Raw genomic sequence first — 14,054 nt, 5'->3', positions numbered from 1 at the left:
TGTCAACCTTTCTCCCCAATTTCCTATGATCTGTTGCTTACACAACAGTTTAAAAAGATACCCAATTTCTAAAATAGTTCTGCATTCTTAGAATATTAGAGAGAGATGGGATCATCTTTATTTTATATGATCAGAGAAGTTAAACAACTCAACCAAATGATTTGGTGTAAGTTTTAGAGCTGATTTTTAGATCATTTTACCTGTTTAATACTATTTCCACAACAGTACTACTAGCTTTTATCATAGCCATCTCAGTCTTATTTCATTGTTTAATTAGTAGGTAACAATAAATTAACTGCATTGGATAGGATTTATTTTGAAAATACACCAACGTAGGACAATTAAGGGTAAAAACTTAACAAAAGCCACCTGAAGGGCATGGATGTTAATGGGTAGTCAAAATTATCTTTGCTGAAAACTACATTTGTCCTTGAATTTCCTGGCAGCTAAGGAATAAAGGAAAATACTTTGGATCACATAGTTTAAATTTTCTGGTTAAAAACCAGCCTCCCCAATCAACAAAAAAAAAGCCCATGAATTTGTCTCTAGAAATCAATACATCCTTAAAACAAAATTCATGATGTAATTTGTTGAACTCTGGTTATGGTACAGTTTTATAAATACCAGGGTGCTCTGCTTATTAGATATTTAAATTTTTTCTTTGAGATAATGTAACAGCTTTAGATAAAGAATAGAAGATTAGGTTTCAACGATGAACTGATAGCACAGAAATAAGGAATAATAAAGTGGGAACTGTCACCTGAAAGCCACCTTCGTTGAGGGCTCTTGCTCCATATGCAATCCTTTTACCACCTTCCAATGTTGGCTTGATGCTGGGGTGGTGTTTCCACCTCTGGAACTCTCTAAATGGACTTAGGTATGGATTTTGATAGTCTAGACCAACCTGAAAATTTTCAATTTAAATTAGACACTTATTTCAAATTATATCAAGCTAACGTGAGTAATATTTATCAGAAAACATGTACACTAAATTTCTTGTACTGAAAGTACTTGGAGAAGTGTATGCAGTCACCCAAATTTAAATAAATAACTGAATAAATCTGTTTGGAATAAAAATACCACATGTTTGTAAACTGGCAAAACTTAAAAAATTTAGAGCATATTAATAAATCATTGTGCTTTGTAAATCAAGGTCCGAATCAGAAAAATATTTGTAGGTAAGTGTCTTGCATTATGTTTCTACAGAAGGAGCTGTAATAATTTGTTATTCATTTATCGATACCAAATGCAAATAAACTCTTAAGTTCTATGTAGTACTACTGATGCAAAAGGAAGAAACAGAAGGTAATCATATTTAAAAAAAGGGGGCAAAGAATATTGGAGGTTATATTTTACATGGCATCATCAAAATGCTGAAATTAATAATCAAACTTTTTTTTGCCTTGAAAAGATTGTCACTGTAAAAATTAAAGGCATGCACTGAACACACTAATAATGCATAAATTTAACAATGTGTCATATACAAGTCTCATGATGACATTAAACTGTAAAGCTGCCACCAGCCGTAAGGCGCACAAACTCATATTATTGTTTCATTCCTTGTAGTTTTCAAGATGTAATTTACTGCAGAGATGTAAGTGACCAAAAGGGAGAAAAGGCTCTTGGTTTAAAAAGTTACAGGTTCAGGAGTTCTCATTGTGGCTCAGTGGTTAACAAACCTGACTAGTATCCATGAGGATGTGAGTTTGATCCCTGGCCTTGCTAAGGGGGTTAAGGATCCAGCATTGCTGTGAGCTGTGGTGTAGGTCACTCAGATCCCTTGTTGCTATGGCTGTGGCGTAGGCCAGCGGCTAGAGTGCCGAATCAACCCCTAGCCTGGGAACTTCCATATGCCACAGGTGCGGCCCTAAAAAGCCAAAAAAAAAAAAAAAAAAGTTATAGGTTCAGAGCCAGTACTGGCTGCATTGGCAGTGTGGCAGGCCACAGGACAGGCTTTTAAAAGAGTCAAGGCAGGATTGGGCATGTCTCCTGCCTCTGTCACTTTCATGGGTGTGTTTGGGTAACCATGTAACTTGTTTGGACTTCAGTTTTCCCATCAGTAAAATAAGGACAAACTGACTTCAGAGGATTTTTATGGAACAGAGTTCTCAGGGAAGGATCTAGCACAGTGCCTGTCATACAGCAGATACTGCTAGCAAAGCTGCCTGTGCTAAAGCAGACTAATGTCTATAACAGCCAGAAGCACTTGACATGTGGACAGACTCAGCTTTAAATGAGAGGCATCAGACACTCTCCAGATTCAAAAGCCTGGTTTTGTAACAACTAGTTTTGTAACACCAATCACTCCCACAGTGGGACTTTCCATACTGGGCGTATAACTTACCACAAAGCCAAGAGCTAAGAGAGGTTCCCCTTCATTGAGATGGTAGAGGAAAGAGCCACCATAAGTGTGTCTGTCCAGGGGCCAGCCCACAGTGTGATCCACTCTCCCAGGCTTCCACTTCTTCTCATCAATAACCCATAGCTAAAAAAAAGGTCCTAGAGTATTATTTAAATGTTTTGTCACTTCAATGTATAAAATTTGCTAAGTTTTGTCTTATTTATGAAAGCTACAATGGAAAAGCTGTAGTAAGAGAAACACAAAAAAGGTACTTCATATATCCCAGAAAAGGACATCAAATGTATCAGGATGAATTGGAGGAAAGTTATGAACTGTTTAAGATGTTAATTAGATTCTCCAATTGGTAAGGCATTTACTCATTCACGTAGTTATAGGAAACGCCACTGAAGAGATGACAGAATCTCCTGGGTCCTGGTTAAGGAGCTACATACCTTGATCCAGGTGGTGCTCTCACAGGTGTGCTCACCTTATAAAAATGATCTGGGCCCTGCACTTCAGGGCTGCGACTTTACAGGACAGGTGTTATTCTTCAGTAAAAAAGCTTACCCTCTCCTGCACTATCCTCTCTCCGACTGAAGGAAACTGACTATTCTATTCTCAGGTAAGTTTTAAATTTTAAACAACAATTTCCATATGAAATATTATCTAAAAATCTGATATTATGCACCATCACATAGTATTATGCACAATCTACCAAAACAATTAGGCCCTTTTTCACAACATAATTAATCTAATTATATAGAATTTAAACTTTTCTGAGCTTTACCCTAAAGAAAATTTAAACAAAAGCGCTATAATGAAACTTTTACACCAATAAACCTGAGGTTTGGGAAAACAGACTAGAAATTGTATAAACTGAGAAAATACACAACACTTAGCCTAATTAAATTTTAGGCTTCAGATCAATATACTATGGTTGAGTGTATATTTCATAAACTAAATTATCTTTGCATTATAATTTTGAGTAACTAATTCTTGTAGGATGTGGTTATCTAATAATCAGCATATGGATTAACGGGTCAAGTCCTATCAGGCAGATGGCATTACACTGAAAAAAAAATCACTGTTACAAGTATTTTCAAATTTAAGACATTTCAATCAACATTTGAAAAATAATTAGAACATGCAGATAAAATTTAAATAGAGGAATCTGATTAGTCATATTTCTAGCCCCTTGAAAAACATCCCAAATATTTTCAGTCATTATGAACATTTCAAGTCATTGAAACATATAACAACTGGAGTGAGTTCCTGTCATGGCTCAGCAGTAACGAACTTGACTAGTATCCATGAGGATGCAGGTTCAAATCCCTGGCCTTGCTCAGTGGGTTAAGGATCTCAGCTGTGGTGTAGGCCAGCAGCTACAGCTCCCATTCAACCCCTAGCCTGGGAACTTGTATATGTCGCGGGTGCAGCCCTAAAAAGACAAAAAATACATACATATACATCTACATAACAACTGAAAAGTTAAATCAGTATTATAAACTACATGACAATACAAATGAATGTAAGCTTCATCTTTCAAAATTCAGATTCCAACACCAAAGCTAGGTACCTCCTTTAGCCCGATCCCGTAGGTCTGGGGCTCACAGTTGGCCCTCAGGTCAAACTTCTTGTACAGCTGCTTGGCCAGGTGTCCGTGGCAGCCTTCTGCAAAAATTGTGACTTTGGCATGTAGTTCCAGCCCTCTCTCAAATGTTGTCTAAGAAATAAAAACATGTTAAACTGCAACTGTGATGATCTACAGAACATTCAGTCTGGGTAGCTTTGAACTGAACTATCATCCAGGTAAAAAAGAAATGGTGCAAATACATAATATCAGGAATAAAACTAAGTACTATTGTAAGTAGAATTTAATTTTTTCTTTTTTTTCTTCCCTTTTGTCTCTTCTAGGGCCCTACCCATGGCATATGGAGATTCCCAGGCTAGGGGTCTAATCGGAGCTGCAGCCACAGCCACAGGAACACGGGATCTGAGCCACATCTGTGACCTACACCACAGCTCACGGCAACGTCGGATTGTTAACCCACTGAGTGAGGCCAGGGCTCGAACCCGCAACATTATAGTTCCTAGTCGGATTCATTAACCACTGAGCCACAACAGGAACTCCCTTTATTTATTTACTTATTTTTTTACTTCACAAGTACTTGACTGCATGGTTAAGTTTGTAAGAATTAAAAAAAAAACAACAACTAAAGTATGCTCATCCCCACCCCCCCAGTTATTCACAAATGAATATCCAGTGAGAAGTGAAGGGGGAAGGATGGCATGGGTGAGGGTCAAGTGTGTTGTGACAGAGGGTGACCAGACTTGTGGTGGTCATCACTGTCCAGTGCACACAGATGTTGAATGATAATGCCAGATACCTGAAACTTAGATAAGCAAAAACATTTTTTAAAGTGAAAGGCAATTTCCCCACTGTTCGACTTTTTAGTCCCACGGTTTAAAGCAAAAAACACTATTGATAGCTTTCTTGAGTCAAGTCAGAAAATTTCCATGAAAAAAAACTACAAAGAGTCTATTTGCATCCTTCTAACACAAACAGGATCATAATATACTCTTCGGCTGCTTGCTTTTTTCATTTTAATTTTGTTCTCTATTGCTGGATATATATTGTAAAACTTAGATGTTTTTTTCCTAGGGAAAAACAAAACTACAATCAAAGTATTAATTGCTCTTTTTAGCACTTATCTCTGACACTGGGTTGCCACTGAAAAAAGGAATACAGAATAAGAAGGAAAATCTCTCATGAAATACATATTTCCCGATATTTCTCCATTTGTTTTTTTTTTTTTTTTTGCTTTCTAGCGCTGCACTGGTGGCATATGGAAGTTCCCAGGCTAGGGTAGAATTGGAGCTGCAGCTGCCAGCCTACATCACAGCCATAGCAACTTGGGATCTGAGACGAGTCTGTGACCTGCACCACAGCTCATGGAAACACCAGATTCCCAACCCACTGAACGGGGCCAGGGATGGGACCGGCATCCCCATAGGTACTCATCGGGTTCATTACCACTGAACCACAATGGGAACTCCACACACCTATTTTTACTTTATTAGATATTTTTAGACTGCTGTCCCCAAAGCCTGAAGCAATTAATACTTCCACCTGCAGCATATACGAAGGCCCTTTCCCTATACCCAGCCAGTGACAGACACACCTGTTCCTTTTATGGTTTTGCTAAGTATAGGGTTAACTCACTGCTATTTTAAATTGCATTTTCCTGACTACGGTTTTCATCATCTTTTTCTTTTTGATTCAAGATACAGTAACTCATGCCTCCAGTGTGAAAGGTTCTCTGCTAGGCGCTGGGGATACAGAGGTGAGCAAAAGAGGTACATCCCTTCTCCTTAGGCAAGCCACAGAGGCTGTTCAATAAGTACAATGTGACCTAGTCCTGCGGGCAGAGCACAGGGTACTGGGACGGGGGAAGCAAAGGGAGATATCTGGGCTGGGTGAAGAGGAAAGGCCTCTCTGAGATGACGCTGAGGCCGTGGACTTTGGAGAAATCTCGAAATACCTCCTTACGGTTAGCAGTTGCCTGGGTCTGCTCTTCTGTGAATTGCCACTTTTTTCATTTTTCTTTTTAGGGCTGCACCTGCAACATATAGAGGTTCCCAAGCTAGGGGTCGAATCAGAGCTGTAGCTGCTGGCCTATGCCACAGCCACAGCAATGCAGGATCCGAGCTGTGTCTGTAACCTGCACCATGGCTCATGGCAACACTGAATCCTTAACCCACTAAGCGAGGCCAGGGATCGAACCCATGTCCTCATGGATATTAGTTGGGTTCATTACCACTGAGCCACAGTGGGATTTTTTAAAAACTGTTTTAAGAAATCAATAGAGGAGTTCCCGTCGTGGCACAGTGGTTAACGAATCCGACTAGGAACCATGAGGTTGCGGGTTCGATGCTTGGCCTTGTTCAGTGGGTTAAGGATCCAGCGTTGCTGTGAGCTGTGGTGTAGGTTGCAGACTCGGCTCGGATCCCACGTTGCTGTGGCTCTGGCGTAGGCTGGCAGCTACAGCTCCGATTAGACCCCAAGCCTGGGAACCTCCATATGCTGCGGGAGTGGCCCAAGAAATGGCAAAAAGACAAAAAATAAATAAACTATTGCATCTCAAATGTCCATAAAAAAAAAAAAAAACAATAGAATCTTTAAAAAAAAAAATGAAGGTCCACGAGTTCCCTTTGTGGCTCAGTGGTAACGAACCTAACTAGCACCCACGAGGATGTGGGTTCGATCCCTGGCCTTGCTCAGTGGGTTAAGGATCCAGTGTTGCCTCGAGCTGTAGTGTAGGTTACAGATGAGGCTAGGATCTAGCATTGCTGTGTCTGTGGCTGTGGTGTAGGCCAGCAACTGTATCTCCAATTCGACCCCTAGCCTGGGAACTTTCATATGCCACAGGTGCAGCCTTAAAAAGCAAAATGAAGGCCCAACTCTATCTGCTTCCTGGTAGACATGCACTTTTCCCAGCACCACTTATAAAACAATTCAATCTTGATGAACTCAAATGCTCCCTAGTACATTTCTGCTGCTTCTTAGAGACAACATGCCCCTCAGTGTTCAAGGGGCAGGCCCTGGGACCACGCTGCCCATGTTCCAATCCCAGCCTCACTGCCTGACAGCCATCTGACCCTGGGCAGTCAACCTCTGAAACGTAAAATCTCCAAATCAGAATTCTTACAGTAAGGTGCCCAGTAGACCTAAGATTAGAGCTAATGAATAAGCAATAGGACACATGATTCTAGGACATGGCGGGGAGGTGCTTCAAGCCCTGCACCTGTATATTCCAAGGACAGGGAGAAGACGAAGGGCCTGCAAAGGTGGCAGAAGGGGCCTGAGACACACAAGGAAAACAAGAGGAGGTGGTGTGAATGGCCAAGTCCAGATGGCCTTTCAGAAAACTGAGCACTGACTGGGCAGGTGGAGGCATCTGACCCACAAGAGTGGGCAGTGAACTGGCAGGAGGGGCCCTGGTGCCAGGCTAGGGGGGAGCAGAGAGCAGAGCACACAGGATCCATCCTTGGTCCTCCCACTCCAAACCTGTCCTACCAAAGTAATTTTTTGAAAACTTAAGATTCTGGTGTTCACGTGACCAACACTCCACTGTACCCATCTGTGCTTCTATATTTTCACAAATACAATATATAAAATATAAATGTTTTTACAACCATAAGGTACAAAACACAAAAATATACACTTGAACAAATATCATGACAACACACACACAAAGAAATATGAGAATAGGAGGATTTGGGGGTTTTGATTTTGTTGTAATGTTAAAAATAGAAACTTTAAAGAATAAACATACAATTTATAATTAAATGATTCTAATACAGAAAAGAATAGCTTTTCCGCAACACTGTAAAGAATATAGGAAGAATAATAATCTTTTATATTACTGAGTCCCCCTAAAACCAGGTTTCCTTCCTGAGTTTATGGTTAATTTCTCTATCCAGGATGGTGTTCCCTTTTTGTCCCTGTGACCTCAATCCTGTGCTAACTCAATACTAATCAAGCAGAGTCAGATAACTACAACTGCTGTCATTGGTGATAGGGTTCACGTAGGGATGCTGCTAGGACAGATGTGATCATTAAACACAGGCTCAGGTGGCTTCTCCAGGGCAGGACGAGCTCACAGACTTCTGGGCTAGGGAATCATAAACCAGAGATGTTCTGACTCCCAAACTAGAGCAAGAAATGTCACAGAAGTATCATGAGATGATGATTAATCCCAGCTTCTTTATTCTTGCGCTTTAAAACACCTTCAGCTCAAAGACCAGGCTGGAGTGAATCCGAGGCTTGTCTCCCAGGCCCTTGCTGGGGGCCCTGTGGTAGATGCTGACTATGCTGCAAATGCCTGCTCTGAGTTTGGCTTTCTGTGCTGCAGGTGCACATTATGAGAAACAGGATTGAAAACAGTTGTCTGAAAACCTGGCTGTGTGTCAGAATCCCTGGGGGCTTGTTAAAAAGAAGCTTCCTGGGCCCTGTTACAGGACCCTGGTGTGGCCAGTCAAGACACCAGGACAGAATAGCGAAACAGCTGGGATGAGAGAGCTTTGCTACCTGCTTGTCTCTAAGCAAGAAGGAGGGAGGAGACCAGACTAGATGTCCACTTGTGTTCTAGAATGGCCGAGGGAAGGACATACTAGGAGCTGACAAATTTTTGCTGGGGGCCTGACATTACCTGGCACTATGCTAGCATGGGAGTGACCCTCAACAGTCGCTGCTTTCATGGAGCTTCTAATTTAGTTGAGGAATGAAGGCAATAAACAAACACACATGAATAAACAAGTTAATTGACCAAAGTATTTTGTTCTTGGTCTTGCAAGAAAGCAAGTTATTTTCTTCCTGGTCCTTTCCAAGGAACTCACAGGGTGTGAGATCCATGTCTTAAGAGCTCTTCGTTGACAAATTCGAAAATACAAGTTGTGAAAACGAGAAGGTCATCTAGGCTTATTTTGAATGAAAGGAAGATGATCAGTTTTATACTTACCAAAGATGTCAAAATCCTGTCAAAGACTTGACTGGCATTACTGATGGTAATGGTGCAAAATAGTGCACTGTGGAGGTGGTTGAGCAGTTGACCAGTGACCATCATGTGTTTTCTGACTCTCTCTGAACTGGCTGTAACGTCTTACTGAGTCCCTTGTTAGTTAATGAGTGAAATAAAATCCTTGACATGTTTGCTTTATATTTGTAGCAGTGATGTTTTATTTTTTAGAAAAATCATTCTTTTTTCTGCCATGCCTATGGTGTGGGAAAGCTCCCAGGCCAGGGACTGAACCCTTGCCACAACAGCAACCTGAGCCATTGCAGTGACAATGCCAGATCCTTAACCAGCTCTACCAGAGGAGAACTCCAAGAAAATTATTCTTAAGCACGTTATATCTACTTGCCTAAATTATGTTTTAGTTCAAACATGTTTCTAGATTTTTTAACAGTAAAATTTCATATTAATAATTATATTCTATCATGCAGGTAATTAATGTGCAATTTGTAGCAAGACTAAATTATCGAGTGTGAGGTTTTTTTTTTATTGTCGATTTGCTAAGCACCTATTAGCGCGTTTACCTTTGGTGCCCCATCCTTCTGTATCCCTACGTCGTTTGTAGCGATGCCTTTCACACTACCATCTTCATGAAAAAGGATCTAGAATGAAAACATTTCATCATCACTTCAGGACTCATAATTGCCTTGAAAAGAAGTGGCAATTTGCCTACGGTTTTTCAGAAGGTAAACTTGTTCTCTAGATAATAGAGATACAAACTTAAGAATGTTTGGGCAAAAAAGGAGACATGCTTTTAAGGTGCTTCCTTCAAGATACAACAGAACACAGCTCAAAAAGCTGGAAATGAAGGAAATGCCCCAACCCTGGAAGAGGAATAGGAGCAGCTGCTACAGAGGGCACTGAAGAAGCCAGAAAGATTCCACAGGAGACCCTCTGCCAAGTCTAGAGGTCAAAATGCACAGAGAACCTGGAGTCAGGGCCCATGGCAGACGAGGACCACCACATAGCGGGGACAAGGATAGTGTCAGGAAAGCCTCTGTCCTCGGTGAGCTGAGACTCAAAACCAAACAAAACAGTGAGGGGCTAAAGATAAGAAATAATTCTCTCTCTTACTTGGTTTCTGTTTCCTCTAGAGGAAAACACTCTTTGGATAGGAAAGAATTGTACATGAAACCCTCACAGTAGGAAGCAGCAGGTGGAAAGGCCAAACAAGAAGGAACAACAATGGAGACATGGGGATGATTCCATAAAATAAATCCACAGTAGGATGTGGCCGTGACCTAGACCTATAGCCTCAGAGCAAAAAAACTGAGGAGGAGGGAGGTGTCAGGGCTATTAAAGTGTGTGTGTGTGTACTTGAGCATACACACTCAAAAAATAAAACCCATGGATGCTACAAATCACCTACACGTGTGACTTTGACACTGATTCAAGAACAGTTAATGGGAGATGTGCAAACCCAAATGCATACGTATGAACTGGGAAAACAGAATTAGTAGCAGCAGGTATAGCACAGGGACCCATGTGATTCAGGTGATTTGTGCCCTGTAAGGGTAAAAAACAAAGTTTCTGAATTTTCCCTGGTGCCTCAAACAAGTGAACTCTCTCTCCCATCCAGATTCTTTCATAATTTCCTTTAGAAAACTAAACTGTAAACCCTTTCTTGGTCTTAGATACTTGGGATTCATGCTCAAAGCAAAGCTAGACTACAGCCAGATCTGCATCTCAGCAATGTCTTTCCTAGGGCCTGGGAGACACGTGTGAAACATGTCGAGGACACTGTCCCGTCTCCCTGTCTCTGCAGGAGTCAGGACTGCACACCTGGCTCCGAGGTGTCACTTCCCACTTACAAAACAGACACAGGAAACTTTAGTTTTCCTTTGGATAAAGACAATTAATGTGTATGTAATAGACTGTATCTGCCTGGCTACGTAAAAGGGCTAGATTTCTTTCTGTCTTGGCAACCTCCTTAGCAGACGGCCTGTAATATACATTGCAGTCTTGGTTTAATGCTCATTTAATAATAAAACTGTTTCACTCTTTATAATCTGTAGAGGTGATTTTTCCGGGTGGGCAGGAGATTTTATTTTTAACAATATCCCCAACAATACTTAGTGAGAATCTACAGAATGATGTGGCTGCCAAAATAGTTAGTGAAAGAACAGTTGCTAGAATGAAGCAGGTTAACAGCCCTTCTGTATACCAGGTATGAAGTAGTTTACTCATTCTGGGTGCCACTTAGATAGGGGATAAAAAAGGGAATGCATTCGGAGGAGGGCAATGAGAGAGAATATACCAAAGGAACTCAAGATGTGTGTGTGTGTGTGTTTGCACGCGCACGCGTGCACACAACATGGTGGTTGTAAGAAAGGAGAATACTGAACCTGGGAAAGAGGAAATGACAGGGATGGAGTAGGCACAGGTAGTTGCAGAAGTCCCAGTAAGGGACCATAGATAGAGAGGGAAACGTAGGGGACTTTGGGAGATCATGGTTAAGTTAATAACTGTTCAAGAGGGGCATCAGAACAGGCAGGCTTGCTTGACTAGTGGAGGTGAGAGAATTGCCTCAGGTCACTGAGTGGGGGATGGGATGAAGCCTGCTTTCAGGTTCAGACCAGGGTCCGGAGTTTGTGTCCCACTCTTCTGCTAATTTGAATAAGCACCATGACTGGATACCAAGGAGGAGCTACTACTGGAAAAAGCTGTCTTTTCCCATCCCCACCCCCGTAGCCCACCTGATCCTTGGGGCAGAGCCTCCCTGTCTGCCCTCTTGCATCTCTCATAAGCGTCCTATCTTAAGTCTCTTTCTTGCCTATCACTTTGTCTCTTGCTGAATTCCTTCTACTGTGGAGGCATAAAGAACCTGAACTTCAGTAAGTCCAGACACCGGATGAGTGATTCAAATTTAAAGCTGTGGGTTTAAGCTCCAATCTGGGTTTTAGACTGGGTTCAAGTCCCAATCTGTGTTTTGGCTGGGTTTGAGTCCCAGCTTGTGATTTCAAGTCCCAGTCTGGGTTTAGGCTGGGTTCAGACCAATAATGCTGTCAGTTTTAGCAACACCAGAGTGAAGGCGGGGAAGGAGAACAAGGTGTAATGACTGTTGGAGAGCTGTCCTTGGAAGGGGGCACAGATTTGCTCTACCAGCTATAAAACAGTAAATAAACTGTTATTTAAGGAGGGAATAGTACCAACAATCCAAATGTTCCAAATGTCAGACTTTTGTCATCCTCGATGTCATAAGCTGCACAGTCACTCGATGTGGATACAGTACAAGGAATTCAAGACTCTCTGTATTAGATCTTGTTAGGATTTCTTCAAACTCTAAAATCCTACCTACAGCTTTTCTAAAACACCTATTTTTTTTTTTTTTTTTTTTTACCTCTGTACCATTCTCGGTTCACACTGAAAAGACAGAGAGATGGCTTCCTGTAAACACAAAGGGCAGCTGCACCAACCTCTGCAGCAGCGTAGCCGGGGTACACTTCCACACCGAGGGCTTCTGCCTGCTCCCCCATCCAGCTCACCAGGTGTCCCAGGCGGACCACATAGTTGCCGTGGTTGTTCATCGGAAGACCTACAGACACATGCTTAATTTGCAAGTCTGACCTTTTAGTGGTAAAACATCTCAAAACCATAAACACTAAACTTAAAACTTCTAATCAATGTTTAGTTTCTATAGAAATATATGTAGTATCTTAACTCCAACTTCTTTTCTTTTCTTTTCTTTTCTTCCTTTTCTTTGATTTTTAGGGCCACATCCTCGTCATATGGAAGTTCCCAGGCTAGGGGTCGAATTGGAGATACAGGGTCAGCCTACACTGCAGTCACAGCAACGCAAGATCCGAGCTGCGTCTGCGACCTACACCACAGCTCGGAACAACACCAGAACCTTAACCCACTGATCAAGGCCAGGGATCCTAGTCAGGTTCGTTACCAATGAGCCATAATGGGAACTCCTCAATTTATTTTCTAACAATTTTGGTCTGGCGTACAATTTATTACATTGAAAATAATGTTACAGAACTATTCTTGGCTGGCTTACAGGACTACCTGCATTCTTCTAGACCAGAAGCTGGGAGAACTGGGTGCTCCTCCTGCTTCCTTTCCACAAACTAGCTGTAAATTTCAGGTAAGTCTTAGTTTTTTCATCTTTGAAAGGAAGGGGTTTCACCAGGTAGAATGTAGTTCCTTCCAGCTGTGCAATTGCTTAGTGCTACAAATAGTTATCATTCCTTACCTGGAAGAATTGGCACAGGAATTCTGTATTTCTCTGTTAAAATCCCAAATCTATCTTCTGTGACAGGAGTGTTAAGTGGTGCCTGGAAACAAAAGAGGACAAGCAAAGGACGTTTATAGTTGATCTATATCTACAGAGAGGGTAAATCCAAACAAGAAAAGACTGTCAAAACAGAAAGGCGAGTATGCTCCTCACTTTTTTTTCACCACTTCATTTGGAAATGCTCTATCTCTTTGAGATGCATGGGAATCTTCCAGCCTTAATCCTAACCTCACTTCAGCTCCAGCCTCTCCTAGAAATGTGATCTTAAGCAGTCAGTCTCACCACCAGTCCTGGTGAGGTCACCCGCCTGGAGTCCCTGCCTGAAGGTGACAGAACCTGAAATAACCCTTCTGCTTGTGACTTCCGTGCCCCAGTCCCTTTCTGCCTGTTTAAAAACCCTTCCTCTTCTGCAGCTCTCTGGAGCCCCTTTCTCTTTGCTAGATGGGATACTGCCTGGTTCATGAGTCATTGAATAAAGCCAATTTGATCTTTACATTTGCTCAGCTGAATTTTGTTTTTTACATCTTTACAAAGTATATTCACAGATACTGGATATTCTAACCTTGAAGGTAAGAGGTGTAATATAATATAACCATAATACAGAAGAAACATCTGAGATATACAGAATATGAGATTTTAACCAAGGCCGTGCAAATTATGAGCACAGTAAAACTAGCTGTGGTTCTGTGTATCATGCCAGGGCCTTTTCTGCTTAGGTTATGAGAGGTCTTAATTATTAATGCATTTCTTTAGAAAATTAAATTATCTTCATTGGCTTTAGATAATGCAATGTCTCAGGAAAGTTACAGAATACTTTATTAAAAACAATGATATAAATATCTATGAATAAATTACAAAACAGCCTCAAAATCAAAATGCTCTATTTCAGTCAAAGATC

The 14,054-nt window shown here is 41.3% G+C and overlaps 1 protein-coding gene across 3 annotated transcripts in view; it reads right to left on the bottom strand.

Moving 5' to 3' along the window:
- ETFDH (electron transfer flavoprotein dehydrogenase) overlaps nucleotides 1-14,054 on the bottom strand; it is a 47,391-nt gene that overhangs the window by 6,849 nt on the left and 26,488 nt on the right. Inside the window, exons 4-9 of one of the 3 annotated variants that reach the window (XM_003129003.4) lie at nucleotides 13,115-13,196; nucleotides 12,333-12,451; nucleotides 9,441-9,518; nucleotides 3,918-4,064; nucleotides 2,345-2,485; nucleotides 761-904 (exon numbers count right to left, since the gene is read on the bottom strand). In XM_003129003.4, the coding sequence (XP_003129051.1) occupies nucleotides 761-904; nucleotides 2,345-2,485; nucleotides 3,918-4,064; nucleotides 9,441-9,518; nucleotides 12,333-12,451; nucleotides 13,115-13,196 (711 nt within the window). The remainder of the gene's footprint in view (nucleotides 1-760; nucleotides 905-2,344; nucleotides 2,486-3,917; nucleotides 4,065-9,440; nucleotides 9,519-12,332; nucleotides 12,452-13,114; nucleotides 13,197-14,054) is intronic. The other 2 variants (XM_005666668.3, XM_005666669.3) reach the window with 2 other exon arrangements.

This window comes from Sus scrofa, chromosome 8 (genome assembly GCF_000003025.6).
Source record: "Sus scrofa isolate TJ Tabasco breed Duroc chromosome 8, Sscrofa11.1, whole genome shotgun sequence".
NCBI classification, from domain to species: Eukaryota; Metazoa; Chordata; class Mammalia; order Artiodactyla; family Suidae; genus Sus; species Sus scrofa.
Note: the sequence above shows the minus strand (reverse complement) of the source record. Positions and strands in the feature narration are given on the sequence as shown.